The following is a 12,452-nucleotide window of genomic DNA, read 5'->3' as shown; positions in this document are numbered from 1 at the left end:
TGTATTAGACTAAGTCACCGTTTTATCGTTTAGAAAATTACAGACTTTAAATGGTTTTTGTGTAGCTCATCAATTGCCTGAACAGGATGTAAAGCAGACACACAAAATCCTAAGCCCGACTGATTCATGGATAAACTTTAGTGTCCACAAAAAAGTAGGTTACCCTTGGAAGAAGAGCATTACTAGTAAAAAAACAAAACAAAAAACAAAAAACCCACAAGATCTACCAGTGCCTTGGTTTGTTAGCCTGGAAGCGGCATGCTGTACACGGCAAATCTGAACAGAACGTCATTAAACTCTACCCCATTGCTACTCAAGGAATTCAAAGGGGGTGAAATAGGGCTGGGAATGAGTTCACTTTCACCCAACACATATAGGAATTATAGAGTCCAAAGACAAGAAACGGAAATAAAGAATGTAAAATCAAACTTTGCTTACTCTTAAACAAGAAATTTAAAATTTACTAAGAGCACAGGAGAACGAAAATGTTATAGGATGGACAGTATTAGCACACATCGCCTTCCCGTTCTTTCCGATAAACTCATAAGGTGTGCAACCTGCCTCGGTGCTACTCAGGGACTGGCGGTCCCAGGAGAACAGGCTGGGGGGCGGAGGGAGCACAGAGATGGTCATGTGCATACCGTCCACCTCCAACTTCATCCATTTCCATTAGGGAATTTAGAGAATATTAAAGTTGGGCCATCTAAGAGAATAATGGCAGGAAAGAAAATGTAGAGACGGAGATCCTGTGACAGGGAAATGATCCTCTACGATCAGCTTCTGACACGCACTGGTATACGTCGTCTTCGACCTCAGAATCATTTGGAACAGTGAATGATAAAAGACTGCAAAACAAATTCTACTTTATAGAACACTATCAGCTATCATCTTATGATTCCCTGTTCCTAAACACAGGGTAATTCCCTCACCTCCCTGGGCTTTGGTGGTTCCCGTAATAGGGTGCTCCCTCAAGACTGAAAATATTTGGATTGTCTGGAAACTTGGCAGGCCTGCACTTCCTTTATTGGTAATGTTAATGCTTAAACTTCTAAGTTATGCGACATTGCTACCTTTGTTATTCTGACTGTGGAGTCCTTACCCCTTTGGTGGTATAAAACCTGGGGTATTAGCTCCCTCCCCCACCAATGAATCCTTAGTTGTAAACCCCCCAGCTTTATGTGGGGAGTTTCAAAATGCCCCTTCAAAGTCCCCTGAAAGAAGTGCTTCAAAATGCCCCTGAAAGAAGTCAAAGAAACAAAGAGTTATTAACTGATTTTCCTCTTTTGTTTATTTTCATGTGAACACTAAAAATTAGGAGCAAAGGACATGGGAAACAGGCAATTAAAATAAGTTTTTGTAAGGAAAAAAAATTAAACTACCTGAGAAAAGTATTCTGTGAGCTTCTGCCAACAAAGCTTTCCTCTGTTTTTCTGATGATCCAAAGTTGTGACAAAAATTCTTTGAAGGTACAGCGCTAGGGTCTATTTTGGAAAGCAGAACGCTATTTCCAGGAGTGAGGGAATGGAAAGATGAATATAGGGCAAGGCATTCAAAGTCTGTATCGGGCCTGGGTGATAGTGGTTCCCAGCTTACTTCTTCAGTGGAAAGGCACAAGCTGGAATTTGAAATTATTACAAACACTGCCTTGATGCCTATGGTGTGTACTTTTAACCCCTTTGTAGCCTCTTTGAAAATACAAATCTTCAGATTAAAAAAAAAAAAAAGACAAAGCATGCGATTCAAATGCACATTCATACTGGAAAACAAACCTTCAAAGACCCTGCTTTATACACAGTAAAGAAATACTGTCATTCTATTCAGCCAACATTTATTAAGTCCTGCTAGGGGCCCGACACTGTACTAACATCAACCACCGTGATCTACTGACTGCCTGCCACACGGTGAATAAAGATTTTTGGTGGCTTCCATTGAATTCTTACAAAATAATCCTATGAAATGAACACTGAAAACTTCTTGTTTTACACACGAGAAGATCAGAGCTGGTGACAACAAGCAACTTGCCTTGCTAAGCCGTTAACTGAACGCAGGCAGTCTGAGCTCCTAAAAATTGGCTGAATATCCTCCTAGGTCCTAGGTGCTAAAGGTAAAAGGATAAATATGATATGCTTTGCACTTTCAAGGGCTCATTTTTAAATACAAAGGGTAGCACTACTCAGAAGTATTAAGGTATACAATTAATGGCTTAAAGCCATCTGATAAACAAATTATCAGCATGAACAAGGAGAAAAAAATTAGAGCAACGTATGTTGAGGCAGTGGCCCTACAGAATTATCCTGATCTTTCTAATTCCCTTTCCCCTCCTTCTTGGAGCCAGTATCTGGCAATTTAATACCTATCTTTTTAAACCTATACTAACCAGATAAAATATGACTCACTATTTTGATAGATCAAATATGTTTACATTTGCGATTAGCCTGGATGTTCACTGCGGTGATAATGAGAGAATGTAAACTCAGACCCACTTGTACAATTAACTCCTAGATTATATGTATAGCTATATTCAAATAATGACACAGAGTGTCCTTAGGATTTGGAAAGCAACACAATCATTTCTATGGAAGGCCTGTTAAATTCTGGAGAGCTTAAAATACTTGAAAACCGGAATTTAATTTAGCTTCACGGGCTCCAAAGCACAGAGGGATAATATACGGGGCTGTCACAAGGTTTTCCTTTTTGTTCCCCAGACTGTAAGTGCCCCAAAAGCAACCCCCATCTATACTGTGGGCCTCCATAACCCCGGGACCTAGCACAGGGCTTGATCCATCGTACCTAACCATAGTACGTCAGAAGACTTTAGTAAAATGTTCAGATAAATGGATAATTGCAAAATCAAATGGTCTTGCCATTGTAGCCTTAGGGTTTACGTGGTCCAGCCAAACAAGACAGAAGTAAACAAACAAGTAAGTGAACTAAAACAGTGTCCAGAACAGTCAGGTTAAGCCTCTGACTCTTGATTTGGGCTCAGGTCATGATCTCAGGGTCATGAGATTGTGCCCTGATGCTGGGCTCTGTGCTGTGTGGAGCCTGCTTAAGGTTCTCTCTCTCTCCCTCTCCCTTCTCCGCCACCCCCTCTAAGAACAAAAACAAAAACACGTGTCCAAGCATTTTTTTTGCAAGTCTGTGCTGTCCATCTTACATGCTTAGCCTTCTGCAGGATATTATGTTCAAAGAGACGCTCAAAGTGCATTTTCTGGGTGAATGCGTTGAAACCACAGCACAAAGTAATGACAAGGTCTCCCTTGGTCCTACAGCCAGGATTAGCTCTATGATCTTTTCACACTCAAACTGGACTCTTTGAGCATCATAAGGCAATCTTCCCCCACCTGAATTTAAAGAACTATCATTCCACAACCTGAGTCTAATGTAAGAGTATATTTAATGCAATTCTTCTGAATGTGAACAGGGTGCAAAAGCCTGTTAAACCAAGTCTGATTTGCAGCCACTCGTCATGCTGAGGAAATATGAAAAAAGAGACCTCTGCTTCCCATAGCATCCTAAAAAAGACATCTTACTTCTAAAATCACATTTATTATTGGGGCGCCTGGGTAGAGCAGTCATTAAGCATCTGCCTTCGGCTCAGGGCGTGATCCCGGAGTTCCGGGATCGAGTCCCACATCAGGCTCCTCCGCTGGGAGCCTGCTTCTTCCTCTCCCACTCCCCCTGCTTGTGTTCCCTCTCTTGCTGGCTATCTCTCTGTCACATAAATAAATAAAATATTTAAAAAATAAATAAATAAAATCACATTTATTATAAGAATGAATAAAGAATGAGTGAAAAACTAATTTCGGGGTTGTGGCTACATTGGATTACCCCTGAGGATAGAGTTTGTGTAGCCTGAATCTATCAAATCGACAGATAATCTGAAAACCTTATGTCTGCCATTACTCCCTGCCTCTTTCCCCACCAAGTCTTTTACCAGAGTTGACCCCCTGTTTCTGGCCCCGCCCCCCATCTGGTGGAGGTGCTAATGAGTAGTGAAAGGGCAGGCAGCAGGGGGAGCTGGGAAAACAAAGCAAAGAAGGAGACAGGAGGCTGGGTCACCTACAAGCTCAATAATCAGTCCCCGGGTAACAGAGCCCTGAGCCCGCTGCAGCAATAGAGGTTCTTGTGTTTTCCAGCCCTCAGTGCTTGACAGCCATTAGCTACAGGTAGAATGGTCCTGTCAGGTACTTCACCAGGAGAAAAAGCATGGGTAAACTGAGCAACCTGCCTATCACCTTCAGCTCATCAACACACAGAAGTCCTGATTTCAGTCCGTAGTAGAGACAGTAGGCTCGATGAAATCCCATTAAATTGAAATTTTGCCAAAAACGGTTACATATTTGTGTCAAATATTGAAGAGTTTAGAATAAGGAATTCCTGGACTTAAAAAAAAAACCTTAAAATAAATGCAGATACCACCTTTAAAAACAGAACACAAATGTTTTCTTGAAATATGGAATAGTTTTACCATGTTGCCTAGAAAAAAATATATACATACACACACACACATACATAGAGAGAAAGTATGTTAATTGTATTTATATACATCATGAGAATTTCCAATATTTTAGAAATACATACTGCCATCCATAAATACTCAATGTTGGGTAAGCATACGTAAATATGCATATGGTGGTATGGATAAAGTCTTAAGTACCTTTCCTGTCATATAATTTCATATTCTTTGAATTCCATAACACCTGACATTTAATTAGAGTGAATGGAGGTAACTGTCTTAGACAAGATTTTACTGAGCTGATTGTTTTGTGTAGAGAAATAGGACATTTATCAGAACTACCTCCTATCTATAATTTGCCACTCAATCCAGTGGGACAAAAATGTGTTCTTCTCTGATTATAGACCCCATGGTGTTTGTGGAGCTGTGACAACATCACCTGAGTGGCAGACCCGGGGGTCAACGGCTGTACGGTCCTGAACAGACAGGATTTGGTAAAGTTGGCCATGCCAAACTGAGCAGGACCACAAAATAGGGCAGGTTATCGACCTCTTTTTTAAAGACTTCATTTAACAGAATAATTAAGAATAGCATTTCAATATTTAAACAAATAAAAAAGGAGATTAATCTTGAATCAAAATATGAATGATCAAATCCAATTCTTGCCTTCGGAGTATGATTTACTTCTCAGTACTTTTCTATTTAATCTTGCGTTTTTAAAGAGTTATTTTAGTAAATTTTGTAGTAAGCTATTAAAAGAGAAAATAAAGTGAAATCACTTTTTTCCCCACAGAGTTCTATTAGAGTTTACAAAGTACTCCATTTTTATCAGAAAATATGGCAAAGGCGATGGTTTCAGAAAATACAGCTTACCAATTTTAAACACATTATATGCATCAGAAGACTCCTATTTAAGTTACTGAACATATAGCAAAGAACCATGTGCTTTTGGGGGAACATCTCACTTTTTTTCGCATGTTATTACTACAAATTTCTAAGGGAAAATGGTTTTGCCTCCACACACTCCATTAGCAGCTCTTGATGTTATATCAAAGTCACTTCCTCCCCTCCGACTCCCATAAAAAGTTANACATCTCACTTTTTAACGCATGTTATTACTACAAATTTCTAAGGGAAAATGGTTTTGCCTCCACACACTCCATTAGCAGCTCTTGATGTTATATCAAAGTCACTTCCTCCCCTCCGACTCCCATAAAAAGTTACAATTATCTGCAATATGCATTATTGGATATTTCTTTCTAAACATCAAAGTTATACTTCAGTTTAAAAAAGCAAGTGTTAAATTACAAATGGCTGAAAGTTAAAAAAAAAGGGGGGGACAAACATCTGGAGGGAAAAGTCATGGAAATGAAAACCTAATGTTTGAGCTTCCACATCAGATTCCCAGGTTCCTCAATACACTAATGCTTGGGGTCTTTAGAAGAAATCCAAAGAGTGTTAATCAATCTAGTTTGTAATAGGTTTTGTGCTGATTTAATTTCCTGTACTTGATCTTCACATCATCGCTGAAGTTTCTAGATGTCTTCAAACTTGAAAAAACAAAAAGCCTTTGTTGCCTCTCTAGAATCCTCACGTCTGACTAACAGCTGAAATTACATCACTTTCCTGTGCATCACAAGCTCTGAAAAGACAACTGCCTCCTCAAAAGAGATGCAATGGAAATGCATATTTTCAAATCAGTGCACTGCACACACCCCATTCCCAAATAAAGAGTGAACAACCCCTCCCCCAAAACAGCTGGGCTTCGTTAGTGACCAAAGTCCAGTTTCAGCAACTCGTCCTTGGTTCAGTTTCTAGGTAAATCTCAGTATCTCCAGAGTGTTGGCTGCTTGATTGGTTGGTTGGTGTTTTCTCTTTACAAACCATGAATTCATATTGGGGGTATACTTCCCTTCTGTCCTGTTTCCTTTCTCATAAAGGTATTCTGAAAACAAAACACCTACAAACATCTTTGTTCCCACTGCTTTACTCTTTATTATTCTGTCCTTGCTTTTTTTTTTCCCCCTCCAGAAGCACTAGTCGCTTCCCTAAGCAACATCTGGATGGAGGCTTTCATCTTCCAGGTTCGCATCTTCTTGAGAGTTCGCTCCATTCTCTAAAACTTCTTCCAAATAGTTTCCATCACTAAATCTGTTCTGTGATGAGCTCGCTTCCTAGGCAAAAACTGAGAGAGGCAAATATTAAATGCCTCGTCTCAACTGGCAGAAGGACTAATGGAATTCTACGGAGGTTCCAAGAAACCAGCACGTCTCTGGACGTGCATATTGAGACACACAGGAGGAAGCACACTTTTCAGACTGATGAACAACGCATGACACCAAAACTCTATAATTAGAAGAGAGGCTTAGAAACTGCTATGTACAATTTTCCCCTTAACTGAAAATAGATTCAAAATGTACTTTAGGATTATTTATAAGCAGTTCTTAAGTTTGATGATACTAAGCCTCGATACATTAAAGACATAATGATACCACCAAGGGTGCTTGGCTGGTGTGATGCATGACGGTCACCTCCCTCCGTGTGTGTGACTACTGGTAGCTGTAAGTAAGTAGGGCTTAGGCTGTCGGTGGTAACTACATGAAAATGAAGAATTAAACGTGGAATTAATCGTATTATCTAACATTATTTGAGCGCTCGAATGTGCTACGCCTTTTATTAAGCCCTTTGCATGCCTGATCTTATTTAATCCCCACAACAATTCTATGTATGAAAAATGTATCTATCTAACAACTATGAAAAATGTGTTGCTCTTTCCACCTTTTTAGAGATAAGGAAACCAGATCTGCTCAAGATTCCACAATTAGTCAAGTGATGGGCCAGAATTTGAACCCAAGCCGTCTGAATCCAGATCCTGAGCTCCCAACTATAAGACCAGGAGGAAAATTTAGGTCCCACTTCTCTCTCCTTCCTTTACACCTCTCATCTCCTCCACACCAAAAATAATTTTTTAAAGTAGAAGTCCAGATTAGCTCATTAAAGTAATAGATCCAAAATCTAATTCAAACCAGGGGGTTTGGAGGGGGCACAGGCAGAATAAAGGAAAGAATAAAAGTGCGCTTAATCAAAATCCAGCTAATATACTCACTGGATTAGCCAACGGTCCATCCCCTTGCTGAAGCGAGACTAATGCAAGTTTCTTCTCTACATCTACGTACACACTTTGGGTTAGTCAACTCCTGAGCATCCTACCAACTGCCGATTCCAATCACATCGGATGAGAGGGTCACACTGCAGATATTTTTTTCCAGGCCTGTTACATGACATTGTAAGATTTATAGGACATCTTTTTAAAAGTGAAAGAACTTTAAAACAAAACAAAACAGCTCAGAAGAATAAAGGCGTAGCAATTTGGCTTTTAGGCCATGTACCTAGTAAATCAAGTCAGTTCAAAAATATATCGCTAATACAAGGAAATCAGTGAACGACACTGTTGGAAAGAACTGAACTTACTATGAAGTACAAGCCCATTTCCTATGGAAAATGCAATAATTTATTTCTTTAGTTCAAGCTTTCCAGAAAAGAATGCCACTGAACCAAACGCCTGGCCGTGACTGGTTGCAGACTCTACCCAACAGAATATATACAAGCAAAGAGGAAACACACTGTCTAGAAAAAATACACAATTTCCTTTTATTTCCTCTTCTAAGTAGAACAGCTCTTCTTTGGGGACCAAGTGAGGGAGCTGTAACAGTTCACTACACAATATTTTCCATTCTCACAGCCAGTAAAAATTAGACATCACCACAGCCCATGAGGACGACCCTGTTACTCCCAGAAAGCAAGGGCTTCCATGGTGGTTGCTTTTCATGGGATTCTTCTCCAACATAAAGATCAGATGTCTGGAATCCATATCTTCCTCCAATGAGTAAGACTCCGTCAAGAAAGAAAAGAAGGCACATAGGTCCTTGGCTGAAACATTGGCTACCTAAAGATGAATGGTGGGAAATAAAGCCATAAAGATAGGTGGGTGTGAACTGTGGGACCTTGAAAGTGCTGGAGCAGCTTGTAATTAATTCAGTGGCTAGCTGTGCAACCTTAGCAAGTTTCAGAGAAGAGCAATGACGTGACTATAATCTACAGATATTACTGGTGAACATTATAGGATATCCCAATGGTAGAACAATACAAGGGAGAAAGACCAGCTAAGAGGCAAGCTATGGAAAGAATCTAAGTGTCCATCTACAGATGAATGTTTAAGGAGATGTGGTGCGTGTGTGTGTGTGTGTGTGTGTGTCACACACACGCACAATATATATATAGGATGGAATATTGTTCCACCATGAGAAAGCAGGAAATTTGGCCATTGGCATGGATGGGACCTGAAGGCATTATGCTTAGTGAAATAAGTTAGACAGAGGAAGACAAATACTGTATGACCTCACTTGTAGGTGGAATCTAAAAAACCTAGACTTATAGAAACAGAGAGTGGAATGGTGGTGGCTTGGAGTGGAGGGTGGGAGAAGTGAGGAAATGTTTGTCAAAGGATACAAACTTTCAGTTATAAAGTCTAGAGATCCAGCATGCTGATTATAGGTAACAGCACTGTATATGCTTGAAAGTTGTTAAGAGAGTACATCTTAAATGGTCTCACCACAAAAAAAGAAATGGTAATTATGTGAGGTGACAGAAGCCTTAACAAATGTTACTGCAATAATCATTTTGCAATACATAAGTATCAAATCAACACTTTGTATTCCTTTGGTCTCCACAATGGTGTATGTCAATTTTCTCTCCATGAAGCTGGGGGACACAAGAGGGGGCCACACTTGATGGAAACTCTTGTCCCTGTTAACGTTCATTGTCTTTGCTTACGATTTATTTCATTTTAGCAACATTAATCTCAAGACTTCAAAGAACTCACCATTTTCTATTATGTTCATTTTAGAAAGTTTGTACAGGTCTGTGCTCTCAAAGTTCTCATGCTTAGGAATTGGCAGACCTGTATTTACATGTATGCCAATACCAACTTAGTCAATACTAGCTCACTAGTGTATGATGGAAACAGCACTTTTTGACTTCTGAGACTAAGCAGATTTATCCTCAATTTGCCAGAACACTCTGGGAGCCTTGAGTGTATGTCAGAAGGCTGACCATCTACCCTGAGACCACCAAGCTGGAAACGCCATGTGTCTGGGTGCTCCCATGGACACTCCCACATACACCCAGCCTTCAAGCCCATCTTGCAAAAGCTCCAGTCCCGTGAGTGAAGAAACCTCCAGACGGTAGGCTCCTAGTACCAGAGTGCCCGCCAGCTGCTTGCGTCCTCTCACTAGGCCCCAGACATCTGGAAGCAGAGACGAGCCTTTCTGCGGTGCCCTGTCCATATTCCTGACCCCAAGAATCCAGGAGCATAATAAAATGGCTTTTTTTTTAAACATTAAGTTTTGGGGTGGTTGATTAATCACTAATAGATAACTGGAACCATATGTACAACAAGAAAGGTGATAAACCCACCGGTTGTGGAGCCCACACTTGGAACATGATACTTAGGTCTGGGTGACATATTTCAAAAGATTAAAAAACAAACATACTCAGGAGAGAATAACAAGAATGTTCCTTTAGGGGAAGAAAAAATGAAAGGATTGAAGGCATTCAGACTAGAAAAGACAACAAAGGGTATGTGTTAATTGTCTTCAAATATTTGAAGGAGTATCATGAGTAAAAGTGAGAAAAATTACTCTGTATATTCCCAGGAAGAAGGCGTAGGGATGGTGAGCGGAAGATACAGGGTGGCAGACAGAAGAATTTTCTAATGTTCAGAGCTTTCCAAGAAGGAAGAGCCAGCCTTAAGAGGTAGTGAGTTCCTTAACACTAAGGACCTCAAGCAGTCCAGATGATTACGGTAGTGAGTTCCTTAACACTAAGGACCTCAAGCAGTCCAGATGATTACCACCTGGCGGGTACTTTTGGAGAGAACTCATGTATTGACCAGAGGTTGGATGAAATGCTCTTACTTTAAGGTTACATTGCAACGCTGAGATGTTTTTAATCTAAAGATCATCCCCATTTCCTTGTGCTAAGAAATCTAATCCCAACACATGTTGAGCAGAGGAAAAAAAAATACAAGATGAATACATTAAATGAAAGGCAATACCACAGTATAAATAGAAAGTGATGTAGAACTCTAGAGGAGAAAGGAATGGCATACCAACAGGAAAATATAATCCAGCAGAGCTGCAAAGATACTTAAAAAGGATGAAGCATAAGAATAAATCAGGGAAAAGAGAAAAGGAAAGCCTCCCAGGGCAGAGGATACCTCATGTAGACGATGCCTTTATCTTTCTTGGGAAATGGCTTTATTCATTTTTAAGAGTTTCCTCCTCTGTCTGTGGGAAAGACAGACCAAAAGAACATGGGCAGGGGCGCCTGGGTGGCACAGAGGTTAAGCGTCTGCCTTCAGCTCAGGGCCGTGATCCCAGCATTATAGGATCGAGCCCCACATCAGGCTCCTCTGCTATGAGCCTGCTTCTTCCTCTCCCACTCCCCCTGCTTGTGTTCCCTCTCTCGCTGGCTGTCTCTATCTCTGTCTAATAAATAAATTAAAAATTTAAAAAAAAAAAAGAAATCCTTAAAAAAAAAAAAGAACGTGGGCAGTGTAGCAGCAAAGGGAATAATGTTGAAGGGGTAAAATTAGGGAAGCTCTTCAGTGATCACTGGATTTCTGGCCTGAAAGAACTACAGGATCTGGGTGCTTGTGGGATCAAGAGCACCTGCCTAGAAGCCACGGTCGCTAATGTCAGTATGCAGGAACGCCCACTGAAGAAGCAAAGAGATCTGGGAACTAAAAACCTGGTTTCCTAAAAAAGCCAATGTAAAAAAAGGAAAAACACAAGCCACCTTGAAAATGAGATGTGTCCAAAGCAAAGCCATGAAGGAAACAAAAAAAAAAGAAAGAAAGAAAACGTTACAAAGTTATCTAATGCACATTTCATCTGAATTTTATCACCATTTGTAATCAACTTCCAAGGTTTCATAATACCCTTTAACCTTAGTTACTCAACCCACCGAACAAGTCATCTCATTGTTACCCGGTTGGAAGGAAGAGTGGAGACTCTTTTCATGTTGATAAGAGATAGAAAGAGGAGTCACTCCCAGGAAAGAAAAGCATTGTGAGTAAACTCATGGAGCCTAATGGTAAAGGGCGGTGATAATTCGGTGCTTGCCTTAACCCTTTCAAAGACTCATAGAACCAGAAGTCAGAAATACATGTAATTGAGAAAATAAAAGTAATTTTCACTTAAAAAACGAAAACCAGAAAATTTTCATTCACAAAAAAAAAAAAAAAAAGAGAGAGAGAGAGAGCCCAGAAATTATATCTGATTACTCACCCATTTCCTAGGTCTGCCTCTTGGCCGTTTTTCTCCAGTGGCTTCTGCTTTCTGAAAAATGAAAAAGGAAGTCATATGGTTTCCTACCTGACATTATTTATAAGTGCTGCACCGAGGGACACATTCCAAGTTAGAATGTTCTGGTTTGCGATGAGGTATGGAGATTGCTTTAACAATCCCCTTCCGCATGAAGGCTTATCTTCTTCTCCATGTTGGAGGAGATCTTCTTTCCGGGTGTTTCATTCCATGATGGACAGAGATGTCTAGGCATCTCTTACCCTCAAATACTCCCCTGGAATGATCTCCTCTGAAATGCATGAAAATGCTTTTAATAAGGCATTTTGCTTTTATTTCTATCCATAATAAAAAAACATACTCCCAAATATCCATAATTATATAAAGTAGTATTTTAAGAAAAGTCATGTCTCTTAAATGATTTTCTTTCCATGCCACAACTAAAGTTACAAAAATTAATATTGATATATTGCTTTACAACTTACAAAGCACTTCTACCTACACTGCTAATCCAAAGTTAGTCTAAAGTAAGAATACACAGGCTTTCTAATCCAAAAAAACCAAGGGGCGCCTGGGTGGCACAGCGGTTAAGCGTCTGCCTTCGGCTCAGGGCGTGATCCTAGCGTAAT

General features: G+C 40.1%; 1 protein-coding gene and 1 long non-coding RNA gene across 9 annotated transcripts in view; one reads left to right on the top strand and one right to left on the bottom strand.

Moving 5' to 3' along the window:
* The window catches only part of LOC105239970, a 40,217-nt gene extending 30,397 nt beyond the window's left edge, over positions 1 to 9,820 (top strand). For all 3 annotated transcript variants that reach the window (XR_004620776.1, XR_858882.3, XR_004620777.1), the window contains exon 3: positions 9,533 to 9,820. This is a non-coding gene — a long non-coding RNA (uncharacterized LOC105239970). The remainder of the gene's footprint in view (positions 1 to 9,532) is intronic.
* The window catches only part of HMGA2 (high mobility group AT-hook 2), a 143,476-nt gene that overhangs the window by 116,113 nt on the left and 14,911 nt on the right, over positions 1 to 12,452 (bottom strand). For 3 of the 6 annotated variants that reach the window (XM_034643960.1, XM_034643961.1, XM_034643959.1), the window contains 2 exons: positions 11,809 to 11,859; positions 7,737 to 8,405 (listed from right to left, as the gene is read on the bottom strand). In XM_034643960.1, the coding sequence (XP_034499851.1) occupies positions 8,196 to 8,405; positions 11,809 to 11,859 (261 nt within the window). In that variant the 3' untranslated portion in view covers positions 7,737 to 8,195. The other 3 variants (XR_004620775.1, XM_034643963.1, XM_034643962.1) reach the window with 3 other exon arrangements.

Source organism: Ailuropoda melanoleuca, chromosome 15, assembly GCF_002007445.2.
Source record: "Ailuropoda melanoleuca isolate Jingjing chromosome 15, ASM200744v2, whole genome shotgun sequence".
NCBI lineage: Eukaryota > Metazoa > Chordata > Mammalia > Carnivora > Ursidae > Ailuropoda > Ailuropoda melanoleuca.
The sequence above is the reverse complement of the archived record's forward strand: the minus strand, read 5'-3'. Positions and strand labels throughout refer to the sequence as shown.